Raw genomic sequence first — 13651 nt, 5'->3', positions numbered from 1 at the left:
GGTAATGCTGAAACCACTGAAGGTGGTGCACAGGAGCAGTTTGCTCTGATTCCTGTGCTGCTGATTTAGCTGTTGCTTCAGCTGCAGAGCCATGGCCTCACTTGCTCGTGGTTAACCTGTGAGCCTGCCTGATGAGGCTAGTAGAGAAAGCTGAATATAGAGCAGCCTAAGCAAAGGAAAAGGAAACAGGCCTGACATGAAGGCAAATGGATTAAAAAAACACTTGGTAAAATTAAATACAGGTTAAACCAGCAATTGGGTAAATATTTTTCAGGCTTGTCGTAGTTATACAAAATCTACTGTTGCCTGTGGGCCTAAATGGGATGAATTTTAGGGACACTCAGATATTGGATAGGTTGTAATGCAGAGTAGTGTGGCCATACAATTAGGATTTGGAGCACAGCATGTCTCTACTTTCAATATTTGTAATATACAATTTTTTTCCCCCTTTGTGGTTTTATCACCATCCAAAATTACGACTTCCTTCAGTTCCTTAAACTACGCTTCTGTAACCTTAAATTTAAAGTGTTAAAATAGCTCTGAGTTATAACAGGGTGTCAGTTGATGTCTGTATCTTCCCATGCAGCGAGGGAGGGCTGAGAACACAAAAAATTATAATGGTGATAACACATGGCATGAGCACATCCTGCTCTTTTCTCGCACCTGTGAGCTGAGTATATCCATTTTGTATTGCTTCTAACTACTCAAGGAAATATCTAGAAAGGTTCTGGAAATGCTTTTGAGTAACATTTCTAGGATATTATTTTTCAGGATTGATAAAACTCTTGGTCGTATTTTGAAATTTCTTGGTTCTAATGTTTCATTAATTAAGAGTATGTGGGGTTTAGATACTTCTTAAAAACTGTGTCTGAAAGGGGAGAGAAAACAGACTCCTGAAATGATTTAAGTCTTTACCCTTTTCAGTCTGGATTATCCAGAAACTGCTGCAAGGATGGGCACTCCAGACTTTAAAGGGTTCCTTCTTTTTTCTTTAAGGATTCTGCCTCAACTGATGATATGTGGTAAAACTGCTCATCTAGCTGTGGAGTTCACGTTTCATCCTGCAAATGAAAGTGCAGCCCAACCTCAGTGACCCTTCTTAACATCCATCCTCAACCTTAATTAAAGAAGGGAATATGATGTGTTGGTGAGAATGACTACAGCAGTACGACATCTAGCCCAGGAACTGATCTTTTTTGTAAAACAGACTTCTGTAAACGTGATTTCAAACCATAAATTCATGTTGTAAATCAGACTCCAGCAATTTATGTTGTATGATTTTGTTTTTGTAAAGTGCAATTGTCTTTGTACAAAATGCTCATATTTAATTATGAAACTGCTTTAAATCACTATAAAGGTTAGAAGAAATGTTTTGGCTTGTGTGATGCAACAATATATATCCCTTTTAAAATCATGTTGTGGTTTTGGATTGCAAGGAGCAGCAGCCTAGCCAGCTAGGTGCTCAAGAGGTGCACAAAACTGTTAAAGACAACTTTTTGGTTTATATGAAAGCTGAACTCGTGGGCAACCTACCAGAAATTACAGTGTGTGAATTTTGCTTGGCAATGGAAAAATAACTTAGGAGTAGTGCACATTCTTCAACAAACGTATATCATTTTCTTGGATGCACTCCTACTCTCACATTGAGTTGAAGGGATTTGTGATTTTGAGTTCAGTGGGAGTTAAATCATGCCCTATTAATAGTATCCTGTTCATACATGTACCAATCTTGGGATTAGAATGCCTTGGTTCTTTGCACCTCTTTTTTCATTAACCCTTACCTGAAACTACTAATCACTGAGCACGAAGGCAACTTTCTACATAAAGTAGGAGTCTGCAGCATTTTTACAATCCTGATTGGCTGGGTCTGCTGCTGTTCCAAGAAAAATACTCTGAATTCCATTTTATCAATAAAGCTTGATTTAACAAACAAGACATTTACCCATACATGTGTAATTCCTTTTTTCCTGCCTTTTAAAATGTCAGTGCCATTGTAAATGATATTTTACTTGTGGAAGAATATTTTTATTAATTGGTAGCCCATTTTTAAAATGGGAAGGATTTTGATTATTGCCCAAGATATAGCCATATGCTAGAGGATGATGTGGGATTAATCCGTTACCCTATTTTTTACAAGTGTGGGTTTTTTCAGGCTTTTTGGTGTTGTTTGTTTTTTTTTTTTCCCTTCCCTACTGAAGATGTGCATTGGTTTGAATTTGCCTACTGTTTGATAAAAATACATTTGTCAAAGCCTGACAATCTTTAACATTTTATGGTGTGTGTTTTTAATTGACCCACTTACTTAGAACGAGAGACTAGTGGTTAAACAGTACTTGTGATTTGAGGTATAGCATGTTGACAATATTTAACTGTTCGTTGTTTAAAATTCTAATTTAAAATTTTATAAGGTAATAAACTAATTTGATTTAAGCTTAGCTTTCTCCCATTGAGCATACGAAAATTAAGTTTTCAAGTCAGTCGTGTTTGCAAAACTGCTGTTTTGTGCACCTTGTATTGTCTTTTTGGTTGAGAATATTGTATTTAATATGTAGTTTACTCATTTAGTAGGCAGATTCCCCAAAAGGAAAATCAGTAAAACAAGTAGATTGTAACATTTACTGCAGTTAAACAGAATCAGAACTTGGTGTATAATTACTTTTTGATAGGAAAATGTAGTACAATGCATTTTGCTATATTTGTCTTTCCCTAACTTTGACATATACATATTTGTATATATAGCCTTAAAACTAATGCAGAGTTAGGGAACACTGAACAGTGAAAAAGTAACTTATAGTGTCTTGGAACTAAGTATAGTATATACCAGCAAACTTTTCTTTTATCCCTCTTGTCTATGTGGGGTGCTTAAACGTAACTTCATTGTATTCAGTTTGTAATCTGTTCAAGCATGAATGAAGAAAACATAAGCACTATTTGTATTTATAAATTTATAGCAATTTTTGCTTAAAGAACCAGTTCCTTACCTACCTATGAATAAATGCTTAAAATGTCTAATTTTGTTGTAGAGTGCAAAACTATAATGCTGTTAAGTTATAGCTTCACAGGCACCTAATTAACGAGCATATTTAATAATACATGGCATATTAGTGCGAAAAGCTAAACTTAATTTAGGACTAGGCAGATAAAGTTCTGTCCTTTTTTTCATAGATACTAAAGTTTAGTTTTGGAAACTGCAAAACTTTGAACTGGACTGTGGAACCTTTGAGTTTTAAACTTTAAAAATCGGAAGCAAAACTGTGGTGTGAAAAGCCATACTTCAAACCATAATCACTTAAACTGTCTCAGTGACAAAGGAGATTTTTGAAGCCTCTTCTGACGAGGTCTCCTGAAGGTTAGAAAGAAAATAATTCTGCTGTTGCTACAGGTGATGTGAGTAGGTTTGAGGGTAGTGGCAGAAAGCCCGTTTCAGGCCTTTCTCTCTCCCGCCTACGTTCAGCGTTTTGATGAGCTCAGAGCACTGAATTATGATGTATGCATAAACACTGCCATTTTAGATACAGATTTTGATTACAGAATAAATGAGTTAAGTATATAAAGCATCCTAGAAAAGAGGCAAGCTGTACTTTTTTCACTGCTCTGAAAAGAAAAAGGCACTTTTGCACCTTTGTGCATCTCCTTCTTGCACCAGAAGCTTTTTTTTTTTAAATGCTAAAAACATTAGCACCTCAGGGGCAAGGCAGCAATTTTTATTTTGAAGTATTGTGTGCTATTTATTTCCCTCTTGGAAAAAGATTCCTGTGTGACAAAAATGAAAATTGTGTGATGTTAACAGATGTATTTTTAAATACATGTTCAAATAGGATGGTCCTGATTTGCCTGTTTTTAAAAGGAAATGACATTTGTAAAGCTACTTTGCTTTGTATGCCATGCAACTTTGTTTTCCTTCTACATTTAACAGCTTCACTGGCTACAGTTTCTGTGAGTTTTGTTATAGTCAGATTAAATGTTTCGCTGATCGTTCTGGGAGAATACCTGTAACTGCTTTATAGACAACTGTTCCAAATAATCCTCGCTAATTCAGCATTGAAATATGTTCAAGACAGAGGCTTCTAAAATGTGCTTTAAACCAATGTTGGATGAACTCAATGCAGTGACATCAAGTAGGATCCTAGGTTTGCAAGGCTTTGTAAATCCATTGTATCTGTAGAGTCCCCGGTACTCGTGCTGAGGCAGAAACAGAGCCAGAGCCTTTCAGCTGGGCTTGCCCTCAGCTGGCCCAGGAGCAGCACTACCACAACGTTGAGGCACGGCCATCATTCAGTGAAACTTTGAGCTGGAGTCAGAATTGGAGAGAGGAATTTCATCTGCTTGTCATTAAACTGCTCTGAACTGCAGCAGCCATAGGTTGTGTCAGCAAGGTGCCTTGGTGAATACTGAGCAGCAGATGAGTCATGGTAGTGCTTACCTTGAGAGTTCCTGCAGGTGCCAAAGCTAATCTTTCCAACATTTACTTGTAACAAACTGACTTCAATGTCCATTACATTATTTATTGCAAAGCTGGTGCTGTCACTATGTAGGTTAATGTCTGAGCCATTTTGCTCAGTTCAAGAGTTGGAAGCTTAAGGTGATTTAACAAAATTAGGGATCAGTTTTCACTTCAGTTGGTTCCCTGGTAAGAATCCCACTTAAATTTTATGCACTGGGATAGGATAGACTTCCTATTGCATTCCATTTTTAGTAGTTTATGAACAAAGTATATGGTTTCATGATCAACTTACGCCAAGACGAAACCATTGCTCCAAGTTTGCCCCTACTGCCTTTTTTTGTGCCAGTGCTTGTCCTTATGTGAGTGTGCAGTTAGGAGAAAGAAAAAATCTGTCCTCTTCAGATGGGTAAATTGATAATCCAGCTGTGGGGTGCTGATGCTAGGGAAAGATGGAGAGTGGGGAAACAAGACTGAGAGCAAAGGAATGGTTGCCCCACCCCTCCTGCTGCAGTTTGGGAAACCACACCCAGATAAATGATGGCCTGTGTAGGGAGCTTCGAAGCCTCTGCAGATCTTTCCCCACTCTGTACTTAAGACAAATATTTTGCTTTGATAAACATTCTTTTTCTTTAAACTGGAATCATCAAACTTTGGTCTCAATATCTTGTGTGTGAGTTCCATGCTGACAACCTTCCTCTGTGTTTGCATTCTCTAGAGGTTTGTAGCTCTGTCCTGTGGGAGAGGCAGCACAGCTGCCACAATTAGGTTAATGATACGGTTGTTACAGTTTACCTTAGTTCAATGTACATCAGGATTTCATCATGCCAAGATGTTCACCTTCACCTCTACCTGCACCTTCTTGAACTGCTTTTGTGCACAAATGACTTGGTGTGTTTCAATTCCTTGATATTTAAACTTGGCTGTGTCTGAAAGGGGCTAACCTTTAGGAAAGCAGTGCTCTTTTCCTCATCCTTTGGCAAATACAGTGTTTGATACAAACCTGATGTACCTTGCACAGGTTCAGAAACAGGAAAACTGTAGAACTACACAGCTGTACCTGATGTTCTTGTGTAGAACATGAATTGTTGCTTGGTGCCAGGCTTCACCAGATGTGAAAATAGTGTCTCCTAGGTAATGAGTGTGGCTCCTTGTTACTACCTGTGTCCGAGGTGATCATACCTGAGCCTTTAAAGACCAGTTCAGGGTGCAAACTGGAGAGGTTTTTTAACCCTTTAAGTGGTGAAAAGAGGTTCCAGATAAGAATTTCCAGCATGCTGTAGCACATAAAATGAATGTGATTCCTGCTATAGGCTGTAAAAAAGGAGCAGAATTTAGAAGTACCACTCTGTGACTAAATAATTTTGACTAACCTGTCTGAAATACTGATCAGAGAATCCAGTCTTCTGTGAGCTTTTTCTGTGGAGTGCTTGCACAGTCTGCAGTTCTCTGCAGACTCAGGTGTGCACATCTGAAGCACTCTGTGGCCTTATTTTGCCTAATAACATTGCTTTGTAAATGAGGTAGCAGCCACCTGGGCCGTGGCACATGTTCAGAGGAGGTCAGGAAGCTGTAGGAAAACTTGAAGCTTCTCTTTAGTATCATGGACCACTAAATGCATTCAAATAGAAAAAAATAGACATGTTGAAAGTTGAGTTTACATTGTCTCCCACTGACCATTTGTTTCCAGAAAAATGACAAGTATTTCTACCATTTACTTAATATGTGAAAATAATATCTGGAGCTTTAATCTCCTGATTGTGTCAGAGTTGCTGACCTGTAGTTACTTAGGCTTTGTGCATATTCCTCATTTTCTCTGTGTTTTTGTTTGATGTTCCTTTTGAGTAGCAGTAAAACAGATCCCTTTTTTGCCCATCTCTTGTACACATTCTTCTAAAGTCTTTGCTTCCAGGCTAAGGGAACAGGAATGATAACAATGTCTTAGGAAAGTGTTTTGGGAGAGGCTTGTTTTAAATGCAACGGCCACAAAACCCCCTAACTTTTGCTCCCCAAAAGTTGGGAAAGTGGGCTTAACTTTAAAAATGCCTTTTATAGAGTTAAGAAAATCTGAAAGTGTCAAAACTTGAGTAGAAGTGGAATGACAGGTCAGATTTCTAGAGTAGTTTATGCATAGACAGATTATTAAACATAACTTCAACTGATTCCTGCCCAGATGCTTTTTAAAATGTCACTAGGCACCTGCCTTCTTCTTTTTTCTTTTTATTCCCAAAATGGGAAGAATAAAACCAATGGTCCTTACTACTGTGTTAGCAGCTGTTTATCTGAAGGGTGGGTGCTGTGTCAGGCAGTACCATTTTCTTCTAGGAGCACGACCTCTGCACTGCTCAGCTTGCTCAATAACATTGAGGCAAAGCTGAAATTCCTTTTTGCTTCCTTGAAGTGTTGGCTCTGAAGAGCTTGGTGGGAGGGTGGGGTTTTTACAGGTGGACAGGACTCCCCATGTGTATTGTGAGGAGGCCTCTGGAGTTGAAGGAGCTGCCATTGTTATTTATTTTGAGAAATATCTTTAAGAAAAATGAGAAAACAGACTGGCAGGTCCTAAAACATTCAATACTTTTATTCTACTGATGCCTGTAGACTAAGGTCCAGAGTTTCATTTCTGCTGTGTTACTGAATTCCAGCCAGTCTGAGCAGTGCCAGTACTGGGTAGCCAATTATATTTTCACTGTTGGGATTTCAGGTTGGATCACAGTATTTTTGTTCACACTGCAGGGGAAAATTAGAGTCAGATAGGCTTGAGAAAATCAGGCACAAACTTAACTTTACATCCTGCTGACAGTGATGGAGCTTTTGCTCACAACGTACAAATTTTGCACGTGTTGCTGGAACCTTAACTGTCCCACTTCTCTTGGAATGAAAAACAAATGTAATCTTTAGTCAGTTTAGGTTTTGAAAAAGCTTTTCAAAGCCAAAGGGAAGATGGTTGTAATGTTAAAGCAAAATGTTTGATTAATCTGAGATAATTTTTTAATTCTTAAAGTGTCTAAGAATTTTTTTGCTTTTAAAACCTCAGAAGAGCAGTTTAAGAGGTTTGATCTTTGATGCAGTGCTTTTAGCTGTAAATTACTTAAATCCAAGATGACATACTCAGGATGGAAAAACAATGAGACCCTGAAAATGTAGGAATAAATGTCCTGAATTTACACAGAGTTATATCCACGTCCAGCAATGGACTCCTGAAAGGTTGGAACTGGGTGGTCTTAAAGGCTCTTCCAACCCAGATCATTCTATGGACCATCCTATGAAAGGATCTTTGACAGTATTTATAGGGGAACTTTTTATCTTGCTGAGTGATGCCAGACTGAGAAGTCTGCTGCAATTTGGAAATCTGCCTCTTAAATTGGAAACTGGGCATTGCACACCAGAGTCCCCAGTGCTGGGGTGCTGTTACCCCACATTCCACAGGTTAACACCCTGCAGCCCATAGGCATTGAGGTTGGGGTTTTCCCAGCCTGTTCTTGCTGATGACCTTGGGCACCGAGAGTTAAATTGTATTTATTAACGGGATCTAACTCTTTGGTGCCAGGAATCCAGTCTTTGGTGTAAGTGCTGAATTATGCAAATGTTCTTGGCAAATGGTGCTGGGTATTTCACTGCTTGGAAAACTCAATTACTCGTGACCAAGAGTTGATAGGAGACAAAAGCCGAGGTTCTCCCAGCCAGGGAATGCTGGATATCTGAAAAGTGGGAGGTTTGACTTCCAGGACCGGTTATTTTATAAATCTTTATAAGCAGAGATTTTGGGTTCTAGCATCTGTCTTGTTACTAAGACCACGTACAAACATGCTGAATTAGAGAGTTTACACCTGTCTTCTCACAGAATTGACTCCACACCGTACCATAAGAGTCTCGTTTGTAGTGACATGCTGTGCCTGTCTTTTTAGAAAATTCATGACCTCTTTATATCTATTTTGTGGAAAGTGTAACTTTTTTCATTGATGACCTGTATAAAATGTGTGTTACGAATGGAGAGATTTAAGCTTGAAAAGCATGTTTGCAGATTACACAGCTTCATTATGGAATTTATAAATTTAACAGAGTAATATACAAGAGCATAACTATTTTCCTTAAGTAGAATGTATAACAATATATAATAAATTATTCTCCACGTAGTTCACCCACTATTTACAGTTTTACACAATTCAAACTGTGTGTTTACAGAAAGTTCAATAAATGTATATTTTGTACTATGTACAGATTCCTGGTCCCAAAGAAAATGTGTGAAATTAACTTTCTAACTTAACTTTTGAGATTGTACTTTTTTTTTTTCCTTTTTCTTTTTTTTTTCTTCTTTTTGGTTTTTTTTTTTTTTTGTTTGTTTGGAATCAGTTGAACAAACTGCGTTACGCCTGTCGATGGTGGAGGCTTGCATTGGAGTAAACGGGAATTGGAAATATTTCTAATCTACAAAAGTGATTCCACTAAATAAAACAGGCAATTACATCATGTGTGTGTATTTGAGTGCGATTCTACACAAACCATCCTCACATCTCTTTTATTGTCCCTGATTTTACAAACTTTCCAGGCCTCCTTCCGTTTTCTGGCTCGAAGGAGTTAGATTAAAATGAAATACTGATGGCTTATCGTGATTACTTTTAGTTACAATTATAAAACTCCCCCCTTTTTGCTGTTTTTCCCTTTCATGTTGGAATTCCAAGATAAAGCTGCATGTGCTTGGCTCCAGCCCCAGCATTCCCCAGAGGCTGCCTGGTCTGGGGCTTTCAAGAGAACTAGGGATGGATTAGGATGCCCAACTTCTGGAATACCACATCACACAGGAGCAAAATACATTTGTATCTTTTGCCCTGATTCAGATGCAGTACTGTAAAATAAAAGCTAGGCCTTTGTAATGTAATATCTAAGAATTAAGGGATGCTAATGGCTAAAATAAATATGGTTTTAGCCTTTATGATTTGAAGCAAAAACAAGCCTGTAGGTAACCAGCTCGCATTTGTCATCCATGGAAATCTTTCTAGACAGAGCTGGAAGGTTTCTGACATGGACTAAATAAATTAAACCTGGGGAGGGGGCAGGAGGGGATTCTGCTGTCACCTGAGACCTGGAGCAAACTTGTCTTTTAAAAGAACTTAAAAGATTCAGCTCCATCCCTTTAAGGATTAGAACTCAGAACCACTGAATTGTCTAGCAAAATAAAAGAATATTATCTGTGGGTTTAAAAAATGGAATTGCTATTATAAGATTGACTATTAGCCTTGGTTCACATTAATGGAGCAGACATGGGAGACAAAGTGTATCCCTTTGTCTCCAGCTCAGACTGTTTTATCCCATCCTACTGGAAATATGCATTTCAGTGTATTTTTCCTCAAAGCAAAATAATAATATACCTCTGAATAGCACTGTTGGTTTATTTAAATGGGTTTTTTTTAATCCTGACATGTAATAATGAATTTGAATGCCATCAGAGCTGTTTAGATAGAAATATTAAGCCAGCTGCAGATGTTGGTTGTGGCTGAATTTCATGAGGCTGCATTTATGTGAGCTAATTTAAGAGAGGCAGAACCCTGAAGCCTGGTTAAATCAATTATTTCAGTTTTTGGTTTTGGTAATTTTTAAGAATATAGGAGATTATTCTAGTAAGTTCTGAAGGAGCAGAGGTAAATTTGGCAAAAAATAGAAGATTTTACTTTTACTGAAAGTTTGACTCGATCTCAGAGGTCTTTTCCAACCTTCATGGTTCTGTGATAGAAATAACTAAGACAATTATCCCTGCAAGTACACATACACAGGAGAGGCTCTGGGACTTGGGTGAACGTGGTGCTTGGCCCTCATTTGTGAGCTTGCAGGGCTGGAAGTTCACCAATATAATGAGAATTCCTATATTGATTAAGTTAATTTGTACATACCAATTTTAGCTCAAACTTCCCAGTGTTTTTACTGAAAGTGGGAGAGCTTAAAATTATCTGCAGCTTTCAAAGGTCCTACTTAGCCACAGCTGTGGGAGTGATTTATTCTCTTTTCCCAATTAGCAGCCTTTTCTGGGGTACATGCTCTACTTGAAGAAAATGCTTGCTAGAAGTTTTTAATCCTATTAAACAGGACTGAAAACTTAGTGACCTACAACTTAGACTTGCCTAGAATTAAGGGTTTGCTGAACAGACATTTGGAACAGGGAGTTTATTTGTACAGTAGAGCAGATATGAAGGAAATACATTTAGTTCTGTGTTTTCTTGTCTTTACCTCTGCTCCTTAGCAGGATAAGTGTTTGTGACACTGCCCAGTGTCCTGCTGATTCTCTTTAGGAATTGTCATCTTGCTGAAGCTGCATCATGGCTCTTCCCTCTTACTCTGAACAGAACATCAGAGTTTGTGCTGGCTCATGAGCACCAAGTGTAACTTGGTGAGAACACTCACCTTTCTCTGAAATTTGAATCCTCTCCCATACACTATAAGAAGGTAACAAAATAGTTCAGGGTGTATTACAAGTAATAAAACATTTTTTAAAAAGGCTTTCAAGGAAACAAATTTTTCTGGTCTGGTTTTAAAATAACCTGTGAAGTCTCTGGGCCAAGAGGAATAGGATATTTGGACAAGCCTGTCCTCCAAGTCTTTTGAGCTGTTTTTTTTTTTTCCCCCTGCATTTCCTGCTTATCCAAATTACCTTTTCCAAAATGCCAGAAGCCTTTTGAAGTATTCTTTTAGAAGAGTAATTTATTCTTCTGATGATCACCCCTGTCAGGGGTACAGTAGGAGTCTGTTACCTGAAGAATGTGAAGTGAGACCATCAACTTAAATCAGTCTTAATCCTGAGAATGTTTTACTCTATGTTGTATCTGGAAGTGTGCACTTCAGAGTGGTTTTGGATCTTTGTATTTGCTGTTGTTACTAAGTTTGTTTTATTTGGGGGATTTTAATGCTCACCTACAGCTGTCTTAGCAGAATGTATACAACTGGAATAGGAAGGCAAGTGAAGTCACCCCCAGCTGGTTGTTGTTAACTCCCAGTAAAGAACTGGAGACTTGTCAGATGTCGAATCAGTTTCAGGGAGAAAAAAATACCAAAGCAGAAAGCTGATTTGGAAGGCTTTTAGTGATTATAATATCAATTAAATGTGCAGCATGAATTAAAATAATGTAAATATTTAATTGCAGAAGTGTGTTAACTTAATGCTTCTACAGTCACAGGACTTTCAGTATGAAAACTTTATTGTTCCGTAAGGAAACATTGATAGGTGCCAGCCTGATGGGCTGAACCTTGCCCTGTTTCAGATGTTAAGCTGAGGGTCTCAGTTTGCCTGCACCCAAAAACCTCAGCATGGGCATGAGTTCAGTTCCAGAATAACCCTGCCCCAGGCCACAGCCCAACTTTTGTTGTCTAATAGCTAATACAGAGCTTTCATATGAACACTTGATAAGGGGCTGTACTCACCTTATCACCTGGTTTCTTGATAGACTGTAGCCTTTAGCCTGATTTTTATATTCCCTTTACCGAGGGATCAGTTGGGTCTTGTCCTGTGGGTGCCTCTTGCTCTGCGTGCAGTGAGGCACATTCCTTCTGCCACCTCTCCCATGCACCTGATCCCTTTGACTTTTCTCCCTTGTCCATCTCTTTTTGGCCTGAAGCTGCCAGACTATTCAGTAAAAGTCTGAAAATCCCCTCAGTGTTGGGAATTGTGTTCCCTCTTCTCTGCATTTTCTAAGTTTCCTCATACTAGGAATAGTATCATTCTGCATGGCTGCACCCTCCCTCAGGTAGCTGTGGAGAGTGATAAGGTTCCCCCCTGAGCCTACTTTTCTCCAGGCTGAACCCTCTCCCAGGGCTTGGGGCACTGCTAAAAAGCCAAACTCTTCGTCCAGGCAGGTAACCCACGCCGTGGTGTGAGCACCTTGTCTCAGCCCATCTGGCTGTGTGTAGATGCCATTTCCAGTGTCCATTTCCACTGGGTGGATCCCGTGCTGGCAGAGCACGGCACCATGTGCTGAACATCCAGTCCCAGCTGAAGCCAGGCAGCTCCTTGCGTGCTCAGGAGTAAGCCCCTTCAGATGTTTGTGTGGCACAGAGCTCACAATTCATTTCCTCTGCTGCTGCTATGGGGTTTTTTCTGAGAGAAGAAAGAGAAACAACAGAAGACACAGTTGCACAGTCTGTGTTAGCTGACACAAAAAAAAATTAATGGAGCTACTTCTGACCCTTTTTGGTTTTTTTTTTATTTCAGTATTGCTTGACTTCAAAAGGTTTTTAAACCATTTCCTGGAAAATGTGCTTAGTCTGGTGAACTGGTGCTGCTGTATCATGTTCTCAGTGTTTGAAGAGTGTGTGTTTTTAGGTGATGTAATCCCTGTGCTCTAATTTACAAATCCTGTGGAAGTAATGGTGTCCAACGTGATTTCTAGTTCATTGGATCATAGAATCATTTACATTGGAAAAGATCTCTAAAATCATCCAGTCCAGCTGTTAACCCAACACTGCCAAGCCCACCACTAACCCGTGTCCCCAGGTGCCACATTCACACATCTTTTAAACACCTCTGGTGTTGGTGACTCCACCCCTTCCCTGGGCAGCCTGTTCCAGTGCTTGACAACCCTTTCAATGAAATTTTTCCCTAAAACCCAATCTAAATCTCACCTGGCACAACTTGAGGCTGTTTCTTCTTGTCCTGTCCCTTGTTCCCTGGGAGCAGAGCCTGACCCCCACCTGGCTGCACCCTCCTGTCAGGGAATTGTAGAGAGTGAGAAGGTCCCACCTGAGCCTCCTTTTCTCCAGGCTGAGCCCCCCCAGCTCCCTCAGCTGCTCCTCATCAGATTTGTGTTCTGGACCCTTTCCCAGCTCTGTTGCCCTTCCCTGGACAAACTCCAGTCCCTCAATGTCCTCCTTTTCATGAGGGGCCCAAAACTGACCCCAGGATTCGAGGTGCAGCACTGATGGAGAGAGCAGATTCAATGCATGTCACTGAAACAAAAACTTCACCAGTTCTCCTGCTCTAATGAGGATGATGGAAACAATTATCAGAAGCAGAGTATCTGCCCACCAGTAACAAAATCAAACTCATTTTTCTATGACTGGTGGGAGCATCAAGAGTCTTAGAGTTTCTGTGTCTTTGCTACCCAAATCACCATTCTATTCTCCCCAGAGAACCACTCAATTGTTCTCTCCCGTGTCTGTTCTGCTCTCTGGCACCAAATCTCATCACTCTGTGTGTTGGTCACAGCTTTCACTGTCTGAGCAGAGCAG

General features: G+C 39.5%; 1 protein-coding gene across 4 annotated transcripts in view; it reads left to right on the top strand.

The window, feature by feature from the left end:
- Nucleotides 1–8905, top strand: part of PPM1A (protein phosphatase, Mg2+/Mn2+ dependent 1A) — a 35661-nt gene extending 26756 nt beyond the window's left edge. For 3 of the 4 annotated variants that reach the window (XM_082282914.1, XM_082282915.1, XM_082282916.1), the window contains one exon: nucleotides 925–8905. In XM_082282914.1, coding sequence (XP_082139040.1) covers nucleotides 925–972 — 48 coding nt within the window. In that variant the 3' untranslated portion in view covers nucleotides 973–8905. The remainder of the gene's footprint in view (nucleotides 1–924) is intronic. The other variant, XM_082282917.1, reaches the window with a different exon arrangement.
- The last annotated feature ends 4746 nt before the right edge of the window (nucleotides 8906–13651 follow it).

Source organism: Coloeus monedula (genome assembly GCF_965178545.1).
Source record: "Coloeus monedula genome assembly, chromosome: 6".
Taxonomy (NCBI): domain Eukaryota; kingdom Metazoa; phylum Chordata; class Aves; order Passeriformes; family Corvidae; genus Coloeus; species Coloeus monedula.
Note: the sequence above shows the minus strand (reverse complement) of the source record. Positions and strands in the feature narration are given on the sequence as shown.